This window comes from Amyelois transitella, chromosome 19, assembly GCF_032362555.1.
Source record: "Amyelois transitella isolate CPQ chromosome 19, ilAmyTran1.1, whole genome shotgun sequence".
Taxonomy (NCBI): domain Eukaryota; kingdom Metazoa; phylum Arthropoda; class Insecta; order Lepidoptera; family Pyralidae; genus Amyelois; species Amyelois transitella.
In genome coordinates, this window is record NC_083522.1 from 7,807,079 (window position 1) to 7,828,582 (window position 21,504).

The following is a 21,504-nucleotide window of genomic DNA, read 5'->3' on the forward strand; positions in this document are numbered from 1 at the left end:
TCGCGTGATTCTAATGAAACGAGCATCCCTGGAGATTTATAAATTTTATTCGAAAATCTTTTACAATTTTATTTATTTAAGGAAACATTTTTCCTTACATCAAAGATTTCTCATTCAAGGAGAATCAACAGCGATTTGAATATTTGTTTTGTTCAATTAATTGCAGATTCATTGGGGAATAAATACTTACTGAAAGATCTATTTTTGGGATGCGTTATTAATCTTCGACGAATTCATTAAAAAAGAAATATTTTGTGAATTGTATTTTCCGAAGTTAAATAGTTTTTTATAAACATACCCACGCAGGAGCGAACTTTGGAGCTTCTGTAAATACAGAAGGTTTTATATTATAAATTACCGTGTGGTTCTCGGCGCCAATAGAAAAAAGAATAGGACCTCTCCATCTCTTTCCCACGGATGTCGTAGAAGGCGAGTAAGAGATAGGCTTATACCTAAACTTGGGATTCTTATTTTAGGCGCCGGGCTGGCAACCTGTCACTTTATATGAATCTCAATTCTATCAATAAGCCAAACAAGCCTGTTGGCTCTGGCTATCCCGCAAGGAATATAGGCGTGATTATATGTTATATTTTTATTATAAGTACCTACTTATTTAAAAAATGCGATAGTTGTGATTTGATTTACTTATTTTAGTTGATGGGCTACCTGTCACCATCTCTGAAACTGCTATCTAGTTAAACATGACCTACTACGAGATTTGTGACTATTTGCAATGTCTACCCCGTTAAATGGAAATCCTATGTTTATGGTATGTAAATTGTACCGATCAATTATTTTACAATGTATAAATCTTCGTCCTATTGTATTCACAAAAGCCTTAAACACAACTCGATCGGGTAAACGCAATAAAAATTAAAACAGAATTATAAAAAAATGCCTATGCCCACCAAGAAACAAAAAAAGATAAGCGAACACCCCGCCATTTTGTTTTTACGCGCGGCTTGCTCGATGACAACAGCGAGGGGGGGTGAGCGGGGGAATGCGGGGGCACAACGAAGTGACGCACATGCGCCCCGTCACCGACCCAACAAGACCAACACGCTCAGTGACGTGCGCGGCGCGCATCTTGCCGAACGCACTCACCGCGCGCGCTTCAAATGCACAAAATGGACCTCAGCAACGTCGTGTTCCCGCGTAAACTACTCAAAGAATTCATCCTTATGTACAGAGACTCGCCCTGTCTGTGGAAACGTGATTGTTTATCTTACAAAAACAAGAAGAAACGACACGACGCCATCTCCAAGCTGACTGAGTTGGTCCAACAATACGACGGATGCGCCACGCGTGTTCACGTATTGAGAAAAATCGAGAGTTTGCGCGCATGTGTGCGTAGAGAACACAAGCGTGTCGTTGACAGCAGACGGAATTCAAATAGCGAAGAAATATACGTCCCACAGCTGTGGTATTACGATCTATTTTCATTTATCTTCAACGATCATGAAAACAATTACAAGAAGGCAGAGCCGAATGACCAATCAGCTGTAAGCATTCTTTTAGTTGTACGTATTTTTTGTTTTTAGTTTTGTTATTTTGTTATTTGATTTTATTTTAAGACTAAAAGAGGGGTGCTATAATTGTTGAGCCAGTCAATGTATATGGCAAATACCTTAATAGGGTATCAAATAAAAGGGTTTCATTAACATACGATTCCTTACCCAGTTTCGAAAAACGGTAACAATTGATATCCCAATCGGCTGTCAGTTACTTATCTTTGAACCTTAACCTTTTGAACGTCAAAAGACAGACTAACAAAAGTACTTTCTTAACTTTAGTAGTAGGTACATTGCAAAAAGTTTGCTTTGATAAGAACTTATCGCATTGGTTGTATGAACCGGTTAAAGAATTTATTATTTCAATTATAGGTTTGAAAAATCGATTAGGGATGAACGGATTTGCTGGTTTAAAGTTGTTAATGGCGGTTAAATAGTACTACATATTACGTTTGTGCTCACCGCGGTTATACTTTCTCATATTTACACACGGTAGGTTCTTCTATGATAGATAGGGTTGAAAAAAAACCTGCTACGAATTTGACCACATTAAGGTGTCGCCGAAATGTCAGGAAAGGTTCCGTCTGCAAACCAACAGGTAAAAGAAGGAATAGGTACCTACATGGCGATAAAACCTTGCAACGGTGTTATTTCTTAGTTAATCATTCTAATATTCAGTCAAAATATACTATTTTTAAATTTAATTAAATTCGCCTAAAAAAAGAATCCCTAGTTTATAAGCCTTGTAGCTTAGAAACTTGGAATTCTTTTTTTAGGCGATGGGCTAGCAACCTATCACTATTTGAATCTCAATTTTATCATTAAGCCAAACAGCTGAAGGTGGCTTAACAGTCTCTTCAAGTCTGTTTGTCGGCTCTGTCTACCCCGCAAGGGATATAGACGTGAGTACTTACAAGGATGTAGTTTCTGAGCTGCTATGTACTTCTCCAGCTTCCTCCGCAGCACGATCTCGGCGCCATAGCGGCCGATTGACCCATTGTCCACCAGTAAGAAGTATGCGTGACGGTTATTCAGCACTGCAAGCTTGGATCTGAAACAAAATTGGAAGTAGTAAATAAATATATAATATTATAATATTGTGAAGTTGACGTTGTTGAAGAAAATGCTGCAGTGCAGTTTGTTACCGCTTCTTCTGCACTGACGCCTTGGAAGCGGCAGTACCTAAACTTAGTTTTTAAGTAATTTATTTGACGTCAACCAATGTTGTTAAACCATACGTTTTGACAATTATTAAGCGATACATAGTATCCTATAGTAATGAATAAAAATTTTTGAATTTGAATATAAACGACGAATGGAATAACCATTTACAAAAAAGGTGACGAATTTAGCGTCACCTTCATAAGAATACAGGGTTTTCGCAAATCGCACGGGAACTTGAGTTTTATGAAAAGTATATTTTATGTATAAATTTCTCGTGTCACAATGTTCGTTCCTGTGCTTGAACGAAACGGCTTGACCGATTCGCATGAAATTTTGAGAGCATATTGAGTAGGTCTGAGAATCGGCTTAACATGTATCACTCTTTGATGTCCAAAAAGGAATTTATCAAAACGATTTAAATGTTGACAACGTTAATTAACTAATTATCTAGAAATAATAATTATTGTGATAATGGCTGTGATTTCGTCAGGTTGAGTTAGGTATTACTGTTGATCGGCCTTTCAACTTGATATACATACATGTACATATATAGGTACAAGAACTGGATCATTATTCAGAAGTACAAGAAACCTAAAAGTGATCTAGTTTTTTACACCCTCTGTATATCTTATTCGATATAAAGACGCTACAAAATGTATGTAAACGTTCACAATGAATCCACGATAAATCTTCTTAGTAAAGCTTAGCCAACGATCATTGTTTACGGTCCATGCATACCCTGATATGTTGTCAGCTTGTCACCGCCTGACCCTTGTTAGTTTTAGAATTTCTTACATCTGGTGCTGCTATTTTGAAAATGCAATTGTTTTGATACTAATATTAAATGCTTTTTACACATATAGTAGTAGTACAATAATAATATTAAAAGCGAACTGCCTGTAGCAGTTATATTTCAGAAGGATTTTTAGTTATTCCCGCAATGAACATTTCTTATTCCATACATACATTATAATCACGTCTATATATCTTGCGGGGTAGACAGAGCCAACGTCTTGAAAAGACTGATAGCCACGTTCAGCTATTTGGCTAAGTGAAAGAATTGAGATTCAAATAGTGACAGGTTGGTAGCCCATCATCTGAAAGAAGAATCCCAACTTCATGAGCCCTATCCCTTAGCCGCCTTTTACGACATCCATAGGAAAAAGATTGATCCTATTCTTTTTCTATTGGTGCCGGTACCGTAACCCCATGACACTTCTTCTTCCATACTAATATCATCAATGGTATTTTTGTTTGTCACGAATAAACTCAAAAACTACTAGAAAATTTTTGATGATATTTAACACAGAAAACAGACAAAACCTACACAAAATTAACATGGTATGTTTTCAGGAAATTCCCGTGGGTGCGAGCCCCACACCTAAGCTAGTTGGATATAAAGCATCCATACATACATATGGTCACGTTTATATCCCTTGCGGGGTAGACAGAGCCAGCAGTCTTGAAAGACTAAATTGCCACGTTCAGCTATTTGGCTTAATGATAGAATTGAGATTCAACTAGTGACAGATTGCTGGCCCATCGCCTAAAAAAGAATCCCAAGTTTGTAAGCCTATCTCTTAGTCGCCTTTTACGACATCCATGGGAAACAGATGAAGTGGTCCTATTCTTTTTTGTATTGGTGCCGGGAACCACACGGCACATTGAATATAAAGACGTGACAATATTTATGTAAAACATATAAACAAGATTCCATACATATCCTGAATTCTGATATGTTGTCAGTTTGCCGCGGCCTGACCCTTGTTAGTTTAGTATTTCATACGTTCGGTGACGCCACTTTGTAAACTCAGATAATTTGATGTTATTATGTGCTTTGAACACTAAAGAGTACACTGAAATAATTTGTAGAAGATGTGTCTGAATGTGTAATAGGATTGTTTTGAAGCTCAGCAGAATATCATTAATGTCTTGTCAAAATACATTTTTAGCTATTCCCAAAGAAATCTGAATAATATACCTCTAGGGATTTCTTTGCAACAAACCCTTCTTTTTTAAACCTGAAAAGTATATGTATAACAAGTTTTAAAAAATTTAGAAGTATTTTTCAAGTGTTAAAAAGAAATTGCATAAAAATTCCATTCAAATGCACTGACGGTTTCAAAGTTAACTTATTCATAAAAATAACAATTCCAACAAGCCATTATGTAAGAAAAGCTTTTCTCTAAGTGCAAAACTTGAACACACTCGAAGCTTCTGCATAGTTTCTCAATCGAGTTTGAAACGAGAGTTACCAAGTTAGAACTGGCGTCGACCAAATAATTGGGTTAGTTCCTAATTGGAGACGTTCTAGCAAATGGTCAGGTCAAGAGTACCCGTAACCAACGATATTGCATGGAGAGAGTTATGAATGTGAAAGAAGCGAAAGTATGCAGGGAAGTGTAAAGATGTGGTCTCTGTCTACCCCTCCGGGAAAGAGGCGTGATTAATGTATGCTTACACTTAAAACCTTCGAATAGAAAATTTATTAGGAGTATCTAATGCGCGTCAAGCTTTTGGAAAAAAACTAGTCTAATTAGGATTGTATATATTGCAATAAATAACTGCCATTGAATCTAATGATTAAAATAAAAAAAACCTGTATAAAATTGAAATGTCTCTGATAAAAATTGCTTCTTAAGTTTTTATAAACATAGGCATCGGTAGACAAATAGTGGACTCAAAAAAAGCGTGGTCCGTTCTAAGGGTCGAATTAAACCATATTTTTTTCTGAGATTTTTTTTCCAAGAAAAGTTTGCACACAGCGTCGAGGTAATAGGCGAACCCCGGGTCCCTAGAGGTGAAGACCTCAACAAAAAGAACAACAAAATCACAAACAACGCAGCTCCAAAGCATTTAGAAATGTATTAGTCTAGTCCACTTGCAGTTAGTCAGTTAGTTTTTTAGTTCCATCAATGCGCTTTACGAACGGACGTGCAAAGTCGATTAGTTGATTGGTTTGTGAACGACAAACTATTACATCGGTTTTTACTTTATATTCTGTGGAGTTTCACAAAACTTTATTAAGAAATTTGGCTTTTGTTGGAAAATGAAACAAATTGAGAAATTAGTATAAGGCAGACATTTAAATCATCTCACTGATAGTATTAAGGCCAAATTATATACTGAGCGGAAGAGACAATCAAGATATTATTTAAATAGATAAAAATATAGATCTCAATTCTATCTTAAAGCCATATAGCTGAACGTGGCCTATCAGTCTTTACAAGACTGTTGGCTCTGCCTACCCCGTAAGGGATATAGACGTGACTATATGTATGTATGCACCTCAATTTGCCACTTGCACTGACCTTTAGACAGATTGGCTTAAATTTTAGTAAAATAATATCAAAATGAAACGAAATTTACATATATTATAGTGTATTACAAATCTGAACTTTAAATTCTATCTGTCTGTAAAAGTATTTCATAACACTGCTCGTAATAATTCAATTAAATCGCAAGCTGTTTCCACTATCCAAGTATCCATAACTTCGATACAATCTACCGAAGTTTGATTGAAACTGTTGTTACGAGTATGATGAGTTTAGATTACGAAAACGCTTGTTAGTTGGTACCAGAAATCTTTAGTTCTAATGGTTTTCCCAAAGACTTAAGGTGAAAGGTGAAAACGGGACCCTTTTACTAATCCCCCGCTGTCTGTCTGTCCGTATGTTTTTGCTAATTCTTGGGAATCTTTAGAAGAAACAGTAGCCCATGTTCTGCCTGAAGGTTTATGTTCAAATCCAGAATGATTTGGGTTTATTCGTTACGAACATATTTTGATATTCCTGTGTAGTATTACTGTGGAACTATGTAATATTATTCTTAATAAATAATTTATATCTGTTAAGTAAGAATTCTGGACTAGAGTTTGTGTGTCATCTTTCCGTTGAAGGGCAGCAAATATGCGGTCCAAACTTAGTCTAGAAATTAATTACTCTAGTAATGACACCATTACTTTATAACTGCCAAAAGTTGTATCGAATCAGACATTAAATACCTAAAGAATTCCCTTAACGGTCCTCGTAATAGATAAAACTTCAAATTTGTTATTTTGCGCCGTGTGGTTCCAGGCACTTAAGAATAGGACCACTCCATTTCATTCCCGTGGATGTCGTAAAAGGCGTTTCTTTTAGGCGATGGGCTAGCAACCTGTCACTATTCGATCTCAATTCTGTCATGAAGCCAAGCAGCTGAACGTGGCCTATCAGTCTTTTCAAGACTGTTGGTTGTCTACCCCGCAAGGGATATAGACGTGATTATATGTATGTATTATCTGATTATAAGTATGTTACTTCTTGTTCCAGGAATCAGAGGAAGAACAAGAAGAGATTTTAGGAGACGATGAGCCTTCTTTTGAGACTCACTCTTACACAGATTATAGCAATATAGCCGTAGACATGGACTCCGGTTCATCCAAAGGTTATGTTAATTATACTGAAGAACCAACAAAGAGTGAGAAACGACAATGGAAGGAGGTGGAAGATGAGTATGACGCTATAGGTGAGGTGACACTTGTCTCTTACGCTGTGTATTCTTTACATCTCTCTCTCTCATCGCTCTCTCTCTCTCTCTCTCTCATCTTTGCGTGTATATAAGAGGACATTCAATGACCGTTTGACTAACATATCAAGGTACAACCCAAGTAGCTGGAGTTAGTGATTTGAAATTTGACTTGTAGGTTTTTTTTGGACATTTACGAGACTTCGTTATACCCGGGGGGAGCCATGGGCGTACTCTATTATAAATTAATAATAAACAAATTAAGTTTGCCTAGAATTAAGTTCGGAACTTGTGTTTGGAGATACTAACTCAACGATACTTCATTTATAGTAAATACTTGTATAGATTAACATCCAAGACCGACTCTGGTTTTACACACAAGCGGACAAAAGAACTAGGAAAAAACTATTGTGCATGCTTAATTAAGAATAAGCTGAATTAATTATGAATTTTGAAATTGATTATTTGTTACATCAAATCCTTTGTTAATATCTAGTGTGTAACTTAATATACTCGTATAATCCAGTTTATATCGTCATAACTTAAGATTAGGCTAAAACTTGAGCTTCAGTAATATGTTTTGTTTATCTCTTAACTGTCATACATTTGCATGAATTTGTACTTTGAAGCAAACTTACCTCCTAAACTGCACTATATACAATTATTACATTGCACACCAGTTTATAATTTTAAATACCCACAAAAGGAATATTGAGATTACAAGATTGCATTTATATCATTCTTATCCTTATGGGGTCGATAAAAACATAAATCTTGTAAGCCACGTATTAATAAAACCATCGATAATCGATTTAATATGGAAATCATCTTTAATTTGATTGTGTTAAGTCTAGATTCGATTGAATAAAATGCAGATCGACAAATAGATACTGGTACAAAAGTACTCTGAAATGACGAACTTGCATGAAGAGAGTGATGAATGTGGATAGAGCGAAAGAAGTATGCAGAAGTCTAGGTAAGGGGAAAGACATGGTCTCTCCTACCCCTTCGGGAAAGTGGCATGATTTTATATATGTACGTATGTACCTTAGTATCATACAAGCGGGCTTTAGGAAGCCTCGAGTTAAAGTACTCTGTGCTTTTTGATTTCAAACCAATAGCTGCTGAACACTATCGCTGTCCCGTTTGACGTCATAATAAAAAAGTGAAAAAGCGAGATTTTTATCGCGCGTGTACAATTAGAAAACGCCATAATATGATATTATATATTTGCCACATCTACCCAAGAGAAGGTCTATGAAATAGCTTGCAGCTGCATTGTAATCCCCTTTGTGTATGTTAAGTCTGATTTATGCGTTTCATAGCCGTTATATTACAGAAGGTATAAAATATCCCGAGGAACAACATTTTAGGAACTGAATGTGTAAGCATGACCCAAGCTCAAGATATGAAGGCAGCCGAAAGTGTAACTTGAGTTTCATAGGTCGTGTTCATACAATCTGGTGTTTTCATTAAACACTAAACGTAAAGAACTTTAACAGGCAGAGACAAAAGGCCAGAAGGATGCTAATACCAATATATTATAATAATATTGATGATACCCTGATCAAATAAGGACTTCCTGGCGAAAGGTCAAGAGTACCCGAAACCAAACTTGCGTGAAGAGAGTCATGAATATAGATGAAGCGAAAGAATGGGATTGTGGCAAGTGGAAATTATCTCTGTCTACTCCTTCTGGAACGAGGCGTGTTTTTACGTATCACGAATTTACTTTAAAGCTGTGTAATTTGTCCCATCTCCTTCCTCTTAAATTTCATAGCTAACTCTTATCAGTGTTCTTCGTTTGTGTTGTATTTGTGATTTTCAGCACACATACTTTCTATCCAACTTATATTCCCATATTTACTCGTATTTATTGATAACTTTATCAATTTTTTAATCGCAGGAATAAACGTGGCAGCCAAACTAAGGAGCCTGGGACCGACCATGAGGATATTAGCTGAGAAGTTGATCAACGATGTGTTGTTCCAAGCGCAGTTGAACGGGTTGAATTCAACCACAACGCTTTCGACGACAGACCCGTTCAAACAGGACCATCATTAGATTAAGTTAGTTGATTAATTAGAAGACAAAACTGCAGACGATGAAAATCTTTGTTAAATGTGTTGTGGTCAGAAGAAGAGTTCGTTCCGCCAGTAAGGAGGAGAACAAGCAACGACGTTCTAAGTTTTTTTTTAAGAACGAAAATGATATTTTGAAAAATACTGTCACTATTTGAATCTCAATTCCACCACTACAGCCATACTACAATACTACATAACCTTTCAATCTTTGCGGAACTTCTATGGAAAAGATAAATTCTATGAGATTCTTTTATATCTTAGAGACGAGAAAGGTTCTATGGAAGATGGAGACGTAATTATGTGTATGTAGTAAAATGATTCGAAGGAGGAAGGAGTGAAGACAATATAAAGCATGTTGTGTGCCAGTTATTTTATCATCCTGTGCTGATAAGGTAAATGTGCTGTAAAATTGCTTATAATGTATCTTTATGTGAATAACTATATTGTTGTTAATCAAAATTAATCATGTAAGTTGAAACAAATATATATATTTTTTAATTAAAAAATTGCATTATTTTGATTGCGTATATTGTGAGCTGTGAAAGTAGAACAGACAGACAGACTCAATTTCGCATTTATAATATAGGTAAGGTCTAAAGTGAGGTAATCTATCCATGGAGGTAATATGGAAAAATCAAGCTCCATTAATTGCCACCGACAAGAGTTTGCTCTTAAATTTAAGAAGAACACTGATCCATCACAAAACTATAGGCTCATGCTACCTGCGTCTACCAAAAATAGTTCAAGACTTATATATATTAAAAGAAGATCTTACCTTGGTGAAGCTATAGCGTGGTAGGGCACATCCCTTCCCTTCCCGATGAGCTCGTTAGCGCCCTCCACAATGCCCCAGGGCGCTATGCCAATACTGACTACCCGCCCAGCCCTTTGTGACCTCTCCAGCTGAAGAGCATCGCCGACCTGCCGCGTTACACCTGCGAATGTTGAAGAATTATAATCATCATCATCATCATGCCGTGGGGTTCCCGGCACCTATATAAAAAAGAATAGGACCACCCCATCTCTTTGTTTGTGATTTGTGAACTGATATTGCATCCAAAGGTACTTTTCTTCAATTTATTCATTCATTCAAATAATCAGGTCTATATCCCTTGCGAAGTAGACAGATTATTCTATTTATTATCTAATTCTATTACAAATAATTTTTTTTTGTAATTAGCGTTAATATAATGTACTTGTATAGTTAATAATATAGCTACGTTAATAAAAGCAACGAATAGAAGTATAAATACTGCTCTATCAAGAAGAGAAATAGTTGCCTGGGATATTAAATTTTCTAGATTTAACGTTACATCGCCCCGGTGTAATAAAAACTTCACTTTTCTCTTGGCCCAGCCTCTAAAGTCCGTTAAACTTCTTACATAAAATTACTAAAACGTAAATATAAAACTAACTCAAATACAGACTTTCATTTTAATATTTTTAGCATCAAAAGGTCAGGTAAATCGACGATCTGTTATGCCTTTGACCATCGACTTAATTGGGTGAACTAGATTTTTACATACATACATAAATCACGCCTCTTTCCCGAAGGGGTAGGCAGATACCACATCTTTTCACTTGCCACGATCCCTGCACACTTCTTTCGCTTCATCCACATTCATAACAATAATAGGTTTTTACACGAAGCGACTCCCATCTGACCTCTGCAACCTCTGCAGGTTAACCTAACTCGATCGATACCAACGCATCGATACTTTTTTATATAAAAAAGAGATAACATCAAAAAATAAAAATAAAAAATCTCTTTCAAGGCGAAACTTGTTGTTGTTACATGTTTGCAACAATGTTGGTATTGGACAGTTGGTACCATTGTTTCTCACCTGTGTTAGTGCCACCAGTAAAGATCCAAGCGCCAGTTGTTTTGGCTGCTTTCAGTAACCCTTTCCTGAGCACCTTCTTTAGCTTCGGCTTCAGGTCAAAATTGGCTTTGCCCCCTTGGATGGTGATGAGGAGTTTCGGTCTTTCTAGAGCCCATTCTCTCGTCAGCAGTTGGACTATCAGCTCGGGACGGGTGTCGTGCGAAAGGCGAACGTACTGCAACGGTATAAAATATAATGTTAGTTATCAAAGGTTATTTTTATATTTAAATCTTTGGGGGGATAATTTTAAAAGTTACCTTTGTGAATTATTATATAACGTTATTTGAAGAGAAAACCGAAAACTGCATAATGGTGATCCGATGAGGCATTTCTTGACGGCCTTTGTGGCTCAGCGGTAGTACGCTTGTCTGCGACACCGGAGGTCCCGGGTTCGAATCCCGGTCAGGGCATGATGAGAAAAGAACTTTTTCTGATTGGCCTGGGTCTTGGATGTTTATCTATATAAGTATTTATTATAAAATATAGTATCGTTGAATTAGTATCTCGTAACACAAGTTTCGAACTTACTTCGCGGCTAACTCAATCAAAGTAATTTGTCCCGTATATATATTTATTTCTGTGACTGTGTTTTTCTTAATGATAATATCAGCTGTTTATTTTTTTTTAACTGTAGATACATCTTAGTTCGGCATAGCCAGAGCCACACCTTAACTCAATTTAAACGAAAAGTTCTTTATTGTAAACAAAATTACAGACAACGTTAACTTAATCTCAAAAACTCATTCTCGGTGATATCGCCCAGATGATCAAAGCGGAATAAACCCTTATTTGGGCACTTGTAGGACGTGAACAAAATTCTATGATGATAATAACGAAAATATAGTTATTCTTAATGAACCAGTTAATTAAACTTTGATTTTATTAAACATAACCTTAAACATTCTCACCTGTGCTTTGGTAGGATGTGGTCCTCCTTGGAACTCAACTGTGCCATACGCGTCAGTGGGAACTGCGTGGGTGTGTCTGGCTGGCACCCAGGCTTCCCCCGGGGCAGCAACGGCGATGTTAGACCCATGGGCAGTCTTGCTTTGTCCGCACCAACATCTGAAAGAACATGACAAGATTCCTTTCGGCCGTCATGGCAACCAAACTTCGCAACCGGTTGAGAAAAAGACATTTCAATTCCTTATCGGCAACTAGTTACGAATAAGGATTTTTTTTTCTTTGTAAGCAACTAGTTGCCAACCAAGAAAATTTTTATCGACCATGGCAACTGAGTTTCTCAACCAGTTGTGAAAAATGATTTAAAATTCTTTCTTGACAACAAGTTGCGTCAAAAATAATGGGAAGTAATGGGTTGACAATCTTTGCGGTCAATCCGTACTTATATTAAATCCTATTTCTAGAATTACTGGCCAGGATTATTTTTCCTTTTAATTGATATATGTCAATTAAATAATATGTCATTAATTTTCCCTGTCAAGTCAGTACACATATTTTGTCGCGAACTAGCCTCGCTTGAAAAAAAACGAATTTTATTTCATTGTGATGTCTACTTCAAACATATATCCAAATTCCTCTACAGTAGAATATATAACTACAAGAAGAGGAGGTGTATCAATATTACATGAAGGACGCCGTTATCATCGTAAAAAAATATATAAAAATGGAGACTCATTTTATAAATGCTATGTTAAAAATGGATGCAGAGGTAATTTAACCATAAATGCACGAAATGAAATAATTAAAATAACAAAGGAACATGACGCAGACTGTGAAGCTGATATTGGAAAAAATTTAATTTTGAAAAAGATGGACGACTTGAAGCAAAGGAGCAGTTGTAATTTTATATCGATTCAAAAACAGTATGAGGATGTTGTCAAAGGACTCAAAAACGACGGTTTTCAATTTATAAATAAAATACCACAGTTTAATAACATAAAGACGGGATTATATAATGAAAGAAACAAAGTTTTGGGCGTTGCAAAGTCACGTTTTAATAATTGTCATGATTTTATTGTACCCACTAAATATAAAAATTTTTGTGTTGCTGACTACGTGGATGACGATAAACGAATCATCGTGTTCTGTTCTAATGAAAACAGAAAGGAGATGAATAAGTATCATCATTTTTACGCTGACGGCACTTTTAAGTGTTGTCCGAAAGGATTTTATCAACTATATTCAATACATGGATACAATAAGAATAACAATTCAGTAGCTCCTTTAATTTTTGCTCTGCTGCCGGATAAAAAAACAGAAACATACAAAGTTTTGTTCAGCCTAATCAAGACAAGCATCGGTTGGAACCCCCAAAAAATAACCCTTGATTTCGAAGTGGCAGCAATAAATGCAATTAAAAAAGTATTTCCAAAAATTATATTCAAAGGCTGCTACTTTCATTTTAATCGTTGCTTATGGAAAAAAGCAAAAGCTTTAAATGTCAAATTAAGAACCGAAAAGAGGCATGTTGCACGGTGCGTTGGTTTAGCTCGTCTTCCTGTTCAATACATAGAAAAAGGATATGAATATGTTATGAGCAAAAACCCTAGAAATCCATCTGACGGGTTGCAAAAATTTAATAAATACTTTAATAAACAATGGATAAAGAAAAATGAAATGATGATGTCTTGCTCTTGTGGTAACGAAAATATAAGAACTAATAATAGCCTTGAAGGATGGCATGCGAAAATTAATAGATATATTGGAAGAAAATATCCAACGTTGCCACAATTATTGGATATTCTGTCAACAGAATATAAATCTTATGATTTAAATATTAAAAGTAAAAAGAATAAAGAGTATAAGGCAATTGACGAGGAGATTGACCAGGCGTTGAGTGAATTAGTAGAAAAAAAGATATCTGTTGGTCACTGTTTGGAGATTATTAGCCCTTTTGCAATTTCGTTTTAGCGGTTTAAGTCACTCAGTTAATATAAATAAATGAACACTATTAAAATATATTTGTTTTAATATAACAGGGACAATAACCGCCTCCGTGGTGTAGGTAGTGGTTTGAGCGTTCACGAAGTCACGGGCTACAGCTAGTACGAAATCTATGTACTTATTGATCAGTGTTTGTATTCGATGAGGACATTACTACATTGTTGCGTAAGAAGAAATTAAATTCTTATACTGCAACTAGTGTTTTTGAGAAATTCCTTGTTGGCAACTAGTTGCTTATAAAGAAAAAAAAATCTTTATTCATAACTGGTTGCCGACAAAGAATGAAAATGTCTTTTTCTCAACTGGTTGCGAAGTTTAGTTGCCATGGCGGCCGAAAGGACAAGATTTACAATAGGTACAAGAAAAAAAAGGACATAATAATTACAACAGTAAAGATCAATTCTAAATATTCCTACAGGAGCATCTATTTGCTGTTCTAATGACACCCGAGCAAACTAAAATGGGGGCAATAAAATTTATAATGAAATCAATTTTGAGGGGTGATACCGAGCGTGGGTTTGTGAATTGTTTCGGAGTCTATCAACATAAATTCTTCTTGAACGTCTGTCACCATGAAAATATAAAGAGACAAGAAACAAAAGAAGACTGTTCGATGTTTTTTTTGACAAGTCTCAATAATATTTTTTTACACAGGTATTTTTCTATATATTTATAAAATCAAAAATTCAAAATTATCAGTTACCTTTGGAAGAAATTGACAATGGACGAAGATGCTGCAAAAGAAGAACAACAACCAACATCAAGTAAGAAAGAGAATTTGAGGGCTAATAATGGAGATGATCATAGTCCACATGATGATAAAAGGAAATATGAGACAAGGCAGAAATGTGACGAGAAAGGGACCGATGCTGTTTCAAATAGCGAATCTTTTACATCGTCTTACTCTGCTAGAAGTAGGCTTGAGATCGTGGAGGCTAAACTTAGAGGGACTAAAGGTCAGAAGAAGAAGCCAAATAGACGGATTATTGGGAAAGCTGAGAAGAGAAACCGGTCGGCCACCAGGCGCCGGGTCATACGCAAGGCAGCGCCCAAAAGGAAGCCCAGGGTACGGAAAGAGCGCGAGCCTTCTGTGTCTACAATATTCACCAGGTTATATTAGGGTCTTTGATGTTTTTATATACGTATTTATCGTAAAATATAGAATTGTTGGGAACAGAGAGGCATGGCGCATTAACCTAACGTCGAGTAGAAGTGAACGGAGCATTAGATGTTTTGGGTCCAATGTTATGTGTGTAGTTCTATCTTTTATGTTTTTGCAAGCATCTTTAACAACTCAATCTTCTCATTGGTTAGGGTCATTTTGTTTTAGTTTTTATTGTTATCCAAGTCATTTTGTTATAATTTATTTCACCTTTTATTCAGACATGTAATGAGATGATTTCTTTTTTGGTAGATTAACTTCAGGAAGCGGATCTCAAGGATGTAATTTTTGTGGGCATCGCTGCTGCCGAAGAAGGTAGTTTATTAATTGTATTTTCTTTGTGATGTTTTATTAAAAATCTTGTCCCTTCATAACGTTGTTTGATTTAATATGTTTGGAAGTAAGATGAAACTGTTTTTTTTATCAGTTACATGTATGAGGAGAGAAGAAGAGTAAACAGAAGAAAACGTATGAATGCTGTTTCAAGGAGAGTGAAAAGAAAGTTTTATAGTAAGTTGTTTTTGGGGAGTAGGTATTAGGTCTTCTACGATTTTTAATATTTATAGTCTTTATCAGTTATGGGGTAGACAGAGCCAATAGGCGCGAAAAGACTAAATCCTCCAGCTAAATGCTTTTATTGCTCATGGTCCCAGTGATAATCCCTGGGAGGTACCACGGGAATTTTTTACCTTTTTTATAAGTCTTTCCCTTGACTTTTGAAAATTGCGCAAGAGATTAAAAAAACTATACTATCAGAACACGCAAGTTGATATCGCTCAGTCACAGTATCGGCTATTACAACATTATTTACTACGAGCATAAAATCATCTGACATTTTGATGATATGTTAGCAACATATACAGGTCCTAAACCAACATAACTACAGCTGTCACTCTTCAACATCATTAAAGATCACTCTGAAGATCCTTCGCCTTCTCACGTTTCGTCACTCAGAAACTTTATTTCATCTTCATCTAACTTTATAATGTTGAAGAACTGCATTTGACGTGAGCCATATACGTATCAACCTATGTACTAATAAGGCCCCTTACACACATCACGCGTTTTACTTGCCATAATATTTGTACATTTGTTCACCTGGTCAATTTTAGATATTCCACTAGGTCCACTGAGTAGTTTCATTGTGGAAAAATTGAGAAATTTCGTAAGTGTCACCATGGCATTACTCGGACAAAATCTTTCTACTTGTCCAACTATAAGACTTTTAGGATTATTTAGAATACATACATATAGTCACGTCTATATCCCTTGCGAGGTAGACAGAGCCACCAGTCTTGAAAAGATCGAATGGCCACGTTCAGCTATTTGGCTTAATGATAGAATTAAAATTCAAATAGTGACAGGTTGCTAGCCCATCGCCTAAAAAAGGATCCCAAGTTTGTAAACCTATCGGGAACCACACGGCACTATTTAGGTTTTTTGTGTGTTCGCCTTCACTCGGGAAAGAATAACTGTTAATGAGCATGCTTTATGTAAATATGTATGTTATAAAGTTAACAATAAAATACATAAAGTACTGAAACTAGTAACTGGCTCTGTCTTTGTCAAAATAAGTCCGAGATAAAGACGTGAAATATGTATTAACATCACGGAATTTGTATTATTAAATATAAAAATAATTTTATACCATTATTATTAGATAATGTCACATCTACTATCAATATATTATAGAAATCAAGGTATCATGTTAATGGTGTGTAGTTACCCAAAACTTCTTACGACGGATTAAAACTGATCGATAAAGTCTGCCAAAGCCCTAATACGTCGCTCTCGCAGCACGTAATGCAAACGGCAATATCTTTTAACATTCCACGCGGAATTTCCGTGGAATTGGAAAACCATTTGCAGTTGTGGAATTGAAAAGTTATTTGTGGAAAACGTATTTGCTTGTATATTTTATTTACTTATACCTAAGTCTGAATTCACTCTTCAATGCGTATGATTTCCAATAGAAACATATCTTGATCAATTTCGAGACATCCTGGCAAAAGGTCGTCTCAAGTCTTGAACCTGGACCTTTCACCAGTATGTCTCCTTAAGAGAGTCTCTCTTCACGTCCTGAAATTAATGAATGTGGATAGTTATCCAAAATTTCGATTCAGTTTTACGCCATTTTTTATCCTTCTATTATATAGACCTAGCTAAATATGAATCGACAAAGCGCCTTCGTCAAAGCGATAGCAATTAATCCGAGTTATCATCAAGAAGCGATTCTAACATTGTTAAAAGGAGCCATAGATGAAGTAAACCTTCATCGTATATATAAGACGCGTAACAGGTACAGGAAACATAAAAGTATATAGATTCAACTGAGGTAATATATGATGTCTAACACGACACTAACGAAGGCGTTATTAGATTCTCAAACAAACGGACTACGAAGATGTGCATTGTTCATATTGTCGCTGCAGAATACATACTGATTAAATTGATAGGACAATGCATAGATTTAATATCGTGTATTGTGGTTTAGACACAATTAAAACGTCGGGAATCAAATCGCTCTGGGATTTAGACGTGACTATATGTATGTATGGAATTAAATCGGGGACGTCCTGAAGAAAAATCAGATCAAGAGTACGTTAAACCAACGTGCTTGCATGATAAGTTATGAATGTAGATGAAGCGAAAGACGTATGCAGGAATTGGAAAGATATGGTTTGTTCCCTTCGGGAACGAGTAGTGTTATTATAAAACGCCCATCTGACCTCCGAAACCTTTGCAGGGGAATCTTGCTTAGTTTAAGTGCTAACCGAAGTAAAAGACGACTAAGGGATAGGCTTATAAACTTGGGATTCCTCTTGTAGGTGATGGGTAACCTGTCATTATTTTAATCTAAATTACTAAAATTAAGCTAAACAGCTGAACATGGCCTTTCGGTCGTTTCAAGACTAGTAAGCTCTGTCTACCCCGCAAGGGTTATAGACGTGACTATATAAAAATGCATGTATCTAATCCAGGGTCCATAAGAGGCAAAACCGGGACTAACGCCAGGATAATGTCCTAAAGAAATACAAGAATTAATTGGTCAGGGTCTGGTCAAAAGTACCCGAAACCGCCGAGCTTGCATGAAGAGAGTTATGAATGTGGATGAAGCGAAGGAATTATGCAGAGATCGTAGCAAGTGGAAAGAGGTAGTCTCTGCCTACCCGTCCGGGTAAGAGGCGTGATTTTATGTATGCAGAAATACAAGAGTGACAATGGTTGACCCTTTGCAGGTGCCAAGAGCATCCAGGCAGGATCTAGAAGCATGATGCTGTCACCTTTATTCATCAATACTAATAGGGATCCGCTTGAATTGGAAGAAGATAAAGCTACGTACAGTGAAGTGAGAAATGGAAATAAATTTATCTTTATTCTATACTAGCTGTAGCCCACGGTTTCGCTTACGCTCACGGTTGTTTATTTAGTATTTAGATACATATGTATTTTATTATAATTTATTTAGGTTTATGTATTTATATTAATACGTAGTTGTGTGTGTGTAAGGTACACGCGTGTCACCCTTTCCATAATGTTTCCTATCTCGGGTCTGCTGGAAGAGATTTCTTTTGAAATAAGCAGAACCTAAAATGAAAAATGTAATTTTGTTTCTTGTGTTTATAATTTTCGATTTTATCTGTGCATACAAATGAGTAAATAAATAAATAAAAGCCCATAGTATTCCTACTATATTAAAAGCGTATAACGTACTAACGTTATAGAATAGGAAATCTAGTTCAGCTATTAATAATGTTATGTTACTTGTAAGCTTTAAAAATTTAATTAAAAAAACCTGTTCACAAAAAATCCAATCGGAATATTATGAAAGAGCGAGATGTATGTACAAATCAATTGATTTATACATGCGCGAATGACTTTAACCGAAATAAAATGTAACAACCGTGCAACCGGGTGTATATCGGTAATCCCTTGATCGGCTATGAAATATTCAAGCCACGCACAGCTGATCGTTTTCCGATCGGCCGTAATCAGTGGCTGCTCCGGGGATGAATACGATTTTATGCAATCACGACAATCACCCTTTATCTGTTCCGTTAAATAAAATGTTTCATATTTTTTACCATATGTATAGGTAATAGGTATATCATGTTTGTAACTCTTAGTAGACAGAGTCAGTATTGAAAAGCCTGAAAGGCCGCCTTAAACTATGTGGTTAAAAAAAGGTTGCTAGTCTATCACCCATAAATAGAACGCCATATTTAAAAGCCCGTTTTCTTTTATTTACGGTAATTTTTATCAAAATCCGTTCAAAAGTTTTGAGTTAAACAGACAAATAAAAACACGATTTCTTCAATAAATATTTACATTTTCAGATCACCCCAGAAATGATATTTGAGGCCATCAGTAAACTGACCATGTGGAAACAATTTGCGCTTACATCAGCGATTTTTCTGTATATAAAGGTTTGTTATCATTTTATTTTCACAAGAGCTTGTTCCATAATATAAAAAAAGATACATAAAATCACGCTCTTATCACACGGGGTAGACAGAGACTAACAAGTAAAGATCACAGTTTTATAGTAATTTTTTTATTCTTTTTTTAGTCTCATTTCCCCGTGAATCCCGAAGAACAAGAGTTGCAATCGGAACTGGAGGAAAAACTGGACATAGCGGCTCTTGCGGGTAAAAAAATGATCCATAATGTCTTAAACTAGAGAACGCCCGCGGCTCCACCCGCGTAAAACATAAAATCGCCATAATTCCCGTTCCTGAGGGAATTTCGGGAAATTCTCTCTGAATGCACCCCTAGACCTCATAAAGAACCTACACGCCAAATTTCAAGTATCTTGACCCAGCGGTTTGAGCTGAACGTTGATGGGTCAGTCAGTTATTAACTCTCTTTTTTCATATGATTACATTTTTCTTTAAACATACATACCTATAATCACATCTATATCCCTTGCGGGGTAGACAGAGCCAACAGTCTTGAAAAGACTGATAGGCCACGTTCAGCTATTCGGCTAAATGATAAAATTGAGATTCAAATAGTGACAGGTTGCTAGCCTATAAGTATCCCAAGTTTATTAGCCTATCCCTTAATCGCCTATTACGACAGAACTAAAACCAAGAACCAAGATATGTATTTATTTTTCATAGAAATAATAACAAGAGTGGACAACGGCTGGTGCCTCAACTGTCGTTTGCAGAACCGCTACATGACGATGAATCACGTCACGAAATTCTGGCAAATATACGCCGACACGCTCAGGCCTATACAGAGGAAAAATGAAACTCTAGAATATGTGAGTTTTGTAAGCTAACTATATACATATACGTGTAGTCGTGTCTTTATCACTTACGGGGCGGACATAACAAATAGTCTTGAAAAGACTGTATCGCCACGTTCTGCTGTATGCCCAAATGAGATTAAGATTCAAATAGTGACAGTTTGCTTTTACATCGCCTAAAAAAAAGAAGTTTACTAGCGTCTCCCTTGATTGACCTATACAATCTACACGGAAAGACAAAAGTATACTATGTTTTTTTCTGTCTTTTATAGAAATGTGAGTCTCTTCTCTTAGTCGCCTTTTACGCTTAATTTCTTTCTATTGTTCTTCTTCTAATCTCAATTCTATCATTAAGACAAATAGCTGAACGTGACCATTCAGTCTTTTCAAGACTATTGGCTCTGTCTACCCCGCAAGGGATATAGACGTGGCTATATGTATGTATGTATGTTTCTTTCTATTCATGAATAGCGTAAAAGGGAAGAAATAAAGTGGGCCAATTCTAAAGTGAATTCTAAAAAAAATAGAGAATAAGACTACATCCTTCCTACAAATTACGTTTCCTGTTAGTGTAACTTTAAATGTAATCGACACATACATATATATTTTTTTCAGACACCCAAAGAGACAAAGGAAGATCAAACGGGCCCCCAAAACCCGCTCAACTTTTTGCTGAATAGACATGATATCGTTTGAATTAGTTTTGAGATCATTATTTTCCAATTTCTGAGAACACGCTGTATGTAGTCAGAGTAGATAAATATGATACGAGTAATGTTTTTCTATGACTTTACTTTATCTTATTAAACCTTATAACGCCTGCAGTGTGAAGTTAATGTAATATTTTATTGTATTTACCAAGATATGAGTAACTATAGTACGCTCGTGGGGCGGCCCGCGTGAAACTAAACATCCCGCAGGAATAACGGCAAATCCTGTCATAATGCGCTCATACGCAACGAGGATCCTAGATTCTAAATTTGAAATCTTAAGATACATGAAAAAGGGTTGTGCACATCAGTAAATCAGTCAA

General features: G+C 36.0%; 3 protein-coding genes across 17 annotated transcripts in view; 2 read left to right on the forward strand and 1 right to left on the reverse strand.

Moving 5' to 3' along the window:
* Positions 1-21,504, reverse strand: part of LOC106132641 (transient receptor potential cation channel trpm) — a 169,516-nt gene that overhangs the window by 59,187 nt on the left and 88,825 nt on the right. For all 13 annotated transcript variants that reach the window (XM_060949632.1, XM_060949631.1, XM_060949628.1 and 10 more), the window contains 4 exons: positions 12,057-12,213; positions 11,110-11,323; positions 10,041-10,200; positions 2,426-2,562 (listed from right to left, as the gene is read on the reverse strand). In XM_060949632.1, coding sequence (XP_060805615.1) covers positions 2,426-2,562; positions 10,041-10,200; positions 11,110-11,323; positions 12,057-12,213 — 668 coding nt within the window. The remainder of the gene's footprint in view (positions 1-2,425; positions 2,563-10,040; positions 10,201-11,109; positions 11,324-12,056; positions 12,214-21,504) is intronic.
* On the forward strand, positions 1,083-19,635 carry LOC106132646 (uncharacterized). Of its 3 annotated transcripts, XM_060949640.1 has the most exons (4): positions 1,083-1,520; positions 6,986-7,181; positions 9,088-9,250; positions 19,555-19,635. In XM_060949640.1, exons 1-3 carry the CDS (start codon positions 1,119-1,121, stop codon positions 9,243-9,245), a joined length of 756 nt encoding a protein of 251 aa, XP_060805623.1. In that variant the 5' UTR covers positions 1,083-1,118; the 3' UTR covers positions 9,246-9,250; positions 19,555-19,635. The 3 variants fall into 3 exon arrangements, with proteins under 3 accessions (XP_060805623.1, XP_013187566.1, XP_013187567.1); XM_013332112.2 differs by lacking the exon at positions 19,555-19,635 and having other exon boundaries at positions 9,088-9,708; XM_013332113.2 differs by lacking the exon at positions 19,555-19,635 and having other exon boundaries at positions 1,083-1,502; positions 9,088-9,708.
* LOC132902858 (uncharacterized) lies at positions 14,702-15,238 on the forward strand. The gene has a single exon (XM_060949642.1). The coding sequence runs from the start codon at positions 14,777-14,779 to the stop codon at positions 15,173-15,175; it is 399 nt and encodes a 132-aa protein (XP_060805625.1). The 5' UTR covers positions 14,702-14,776; the 3' UTR covers positions 15,176-15,238.

Coding starts and splice junctions, on each gene's coding strand:
- LOC106132646 (XM_060949640.1), top strand. CDS start 1,119: ATGCACAAAATGGACCTCAGCAACGTCGTGTTCCCGCGTAAACTACTC. Junction 1,521..6,985: donor CTGTAAGCATTCTTTTAGTT/GTACGTATTTTT, acceptor TTCTTGTTCCAG/GAATCAGAGGAAGAACAAGA. Junction 7,182..9,087: donor AGATGAGTATGACGCTATAG/GTGAGGTGACAC, acceptor TTTTAATCGCAG/GAATAAACGTGGCAGCCAAA.
- LOC132902858 (XM_060949642.1), top strand. CDS start 14,777: ATGGACGAAGATGCTGCAAAAGAAGAACAACAACCAACATCAAGTAAG.